Genomic DNA, 3,423 nt, shown 5'->3' on the forward strand with positions numbered 1-3,423 from the left:
AATGATCAGTTATTGATAAGCTAACCCTGTGGTATTTGTGTTAGCTTATCAAGAATCATAATTTATGGCACTATCGTCATCATTACGCACATTAACTGTTGTTTCACACAAGTTGGAGATGCAAGGCAGTGACCTCACATTCCAGGATTTTATCATTTAGGGAATATCACAAAGGTAAGGAGCTTTTATTCCCAGGATGATGATAAGAAAGTTTGCCCTCTTTACCACTGGCAGAAGCACAGTAACACACTGCTAACAGAAATAGTCCATTACCTGTGTATAGAATTTTAGAGCAGCCATTGTTTTAGTTTACAAAAAAAAGGTGTATAAATGCGCCTGTAACACAGGTACAAAGGTCATTCCTGTAAACTTTACACCTGATTTTAAAATATGCCAATTTATCAGGGCCTAAGTAACCTGGCTCGGCAATATCTGACAGGCATGTGAACTACAAACCAGCTATAACGCTCATGTTATCTGGTTTACTCACCTCATTTAATTTTTCTTTGTATTAGTGTGCATGAATTTATTACTTTTATCTTTCAGATCATTATTTTTTTATTTTTGACTCACATTTTTATATATTTTGTAATCTTGCTCTTAATTCTTGCATTTAACTTTATTTTATTCGTACTTGCTTAATGTTTGATTCACTTTTTGGACTTCTCTTCATGATTATTTCAGATTAAAAATGAAACATAAATTGCACACATTTACGTCTCTTCATTCAGTTTTATGTCAGCTAGAAAATTTGATGATTAAACCTCCACAGCAGTACTCATTTTGTTTATCGTATTTTGCCTCCACTTGGAATCGAATGTGTTAAAGGCATAAAGGTTTTCTTTCTTGTTTGCCTGCCTAAATTTTAATAGATATTATTTAACTTTTTTAACCATAAGCAAGAAATTCATAGTTTCAATTATATTTACATAAAATGATGTTGCAGCCATGGAGTTTGAGTTAATATGACCTCCAAATTTTTAAACGGTATAAATAACCTGAACATGAGACAGAATTGATGGATTTAAAGGTCTCAGTAAGTCAGTATAAAAGTAATGTGAGGTCATTCGTTACTTTTCCCATAAAAACAAAGAAAATGTTTCAGCTTGTACAGTTTTCCTTACTTACAATATTAAGTTTCAGTCTTGTTCTCAACTGATTCTGCACAGTTTCCTTCATCACCTGTTTGACTCTGTACTTCCCTCTGTACCACCTCCATAGGTGATGCGTCACCTTTTCCAGGGTTAAATAATGGAAAGATGTCACCTTTGAATGTAGCCGTGAAAGATCCAATTAGTGTTTTCTCTTCTACATTATAAAATGAAAGCTCACCACTGTCACGATCCAAATACACACCGACCGTCTCTGGTCTTGAATGGAAAGGTATTAAAATCTCAGGTTGTGTGCTAAACTGAAAACTATTTGCTCTTTTGGGAGACGAAGACAGAAACCAGAAACCATTCGATGTGTTTGGAAAAGATGTGGATGAATTACTGGGGATTTCAGCTGCACTTGTAACTCCTACCCACCAGGACTGTTTGATGCCTAGCTTCTCATCTATCCTCATAGAAACCTCCCAGTAGTGTTTTCCAGAAGAGAAGCCAGATGTTCCTTTGATAGCTGTGACACAGGTAACCATCTCTCCATCAGGAAAAGACTTTCCAGGAAGATCATCTGGGTGGGCCTCTCTCACTCTGTTGCCTACAACCTTGAGGTATGGGTTGTTTCTGTCCTCAAGTTTAACATTAACTGTTGAAAATTGAATCAGAAAGAGTGACAAAAGTCATGAAAGAGAAAAAACTGTGAAAATGTGAGATTGTCAACAAAATGAATGAAGTTATTACCATAATGATTTCTAGCTTCTGAAATGGACGTTGGCTGCACCACTTCTGTGGGGAAATGGAGAATTCATGTGTTTATAATATTATGTCCTAATGACATAACCTTCATGTGTCACAGTGATTCTAAGAACAAGGACGGCTTTAGTAACGTCTTACCTCCTGCTAAAAGTTTTTCAGTCTCTGTAGAGAAATACAACAAATAGTTTATCAGTATTTTTCGTTTTAATGAAAGAATCATTTGAATCAGATTTCTTTGTCATGTCAACACTGTGCAAATGATTACAGAATGTCTTGTGTAGCTTTCCACAGTGATACTGATGGGTCAGTGTGGGATACTGCAATCCTATAACTTTTGCAATGTAGGAGGTGTATGTGATATCTCCATGTTGGTGTTGTTCCTGCATCATCATAAAAACTGTAGGTCCAGGATCAAGATTGCAACCAACCAATCACAATGTTGTGATGTCCATTTTTGTAGTGTGGGGGAAAATAATAAACTGTCTTTGCTTAGATAAAATCCTTCTGAAAGACATATTAAGTATTTTGAGTGTTTTATTTATTAATTTTTTCAGTGTAACAAATATATTATCAGGTTAGCTTTGATGTTAGCCAAATTTAGGCTACTCCTGTTGGTTTCCTAGTGACAGGTTTTAAAGCATCAGCTAACTTCTTGGCTAATGCTAACAAAGTGTTTAGACAATATGATTGGAGACTTGCAATATTGATCCTGGACCGACATTATAATGATGATGTAAGCACAACACCAGCATGGGGATAACAAATCACAGAGAGAATAGGATCCAGGTTGTGTCAGAGGCTGACTTTGCTCCATCTTCAAGCAAATGCATCATTCTTTTATGCCGTTATTACACATATAACAAAACCACAGCTGATGTGAAAAATGATTTGTTCAGTGTGACGTTCTTACCACTTAAGCCGTTCCCTGAAACACAAAATATTCATGTCAGGATTCAGTTTCTGCCCGGACACATGTTTATATAACTGAGAGCATTAATTTGAACTTGTCGTGTGCTCTTTCTTACCATCCATTTGGTCTCTTCCTGATTGGGCGTTCCTCACTGAAACACAAAACAAACATATCAGGATTTAATTTCAGACAGTGAACAGTTTCTTATGACAGTGATAACTTTAAAGTGTTATCTATTTAAAGATATTATATAAATGTATTGTATATGTATTCGGTACCTTTCTTTCTGTGGTACATCACTCCCAATGCAGTCAACGCTAATGCAGCAGCTACAAGAAGCAGTGCAAAGGCCACCCACCCACCTGGCGAGGACTCTAAACAAAAAGCAAGAAATCTTGTATTTCAGCTTTTACTTTATTTACAATCAAAAACAAATAAACATAATATAACTATCACACACACACAAAAAGTCTCTTTACCAGGTTCAACAGTCTTACAAAGAGGTCCCAGGCTGACTTTGGCCTCCTTTACCTCTTTATCAGAGAGACCCACTGAGCAGGAAGGCTCAGAGGTGGAGGAAAGAAGAAGCCAACTGTGGACTAAAAAAAGTCCAGAAGACAGATTTCTGTACACCAGACTTTGAGGTTTCACATC

At 36.3% G+C, this 3,423-nt stretch overlaps 1 protein-coding gene across 1 annotated transcript; it reads right to left on the reverse strand.

Annotated features, from left to right (window-relative positions):
* Window positions 1-578: 578 nt before the first annotated feature.
* Window positions 579-3,417, reverse strand: LOC102194394 (erythroid membrane-associated protein-like). Its single transcript, XM_005750363.1, has 7 exons — window positions 3,249-3,417; window positions 3,048-3,143; window positions 2,885-2,920; window positions 2,770-2,784; window positions 1,998-2,021; window positions 1,845-1,889; window positions 579-1,749 (listed from the first exon to the last, which is right to left on the reverse strand). The coding sequence occupies exons 2-7, from the start codon at window positions 3,064-3,066 to the stop codon at window positions 1,133-1,135; spliced, it is 756 nt and encodes a 251-aa protein (XP_005750420.1). The 5' UTR covers window positions 3,067-3,143; window positions 3,249-3,417; the 3' UTR covers window positions 579-1,132.
* Between the last annotated feature and the right edge of the window lie 6 nt (window positions 3,418-3,423).

The sequence above is a fragment of the Pundamilia nyererei genome, unplaced genomic scaffold (assembly GCF_000239375.1).
Source record: "Pundamilia nyererei isolate P.nyererei 1_Seehausen unplaced genomic scaffold, PunNye1.0 scaffold00271, whole genome shotgun sequence".
In the NCBI taxonomy this organism is placed as follows: Eukaryota; Metazoa; Chordata; class Actinopteri; order Cichliformes; family Cichlidae; genus Pundamilia; species Pundamilia nyererei.

Coding starts and splice junctions, on each gene's coding strand:
- LOC102194394 (XM_005750363.1), bottom strand. Junction 1,890..1,997: donor TGAAAAACTTTTAGCAGGAG/GTAAGACGTTAC, acceptor ATTTCCCCACAG/AAGTGGTGCAGCCAACGTCC. Junction 1,750..1,844: donor AGAAGCTAGAAATCATTATG/GTAATAACTTCA, acceptor AATTTTCAACAG/TTAATGTTAAACTTGAGGAC.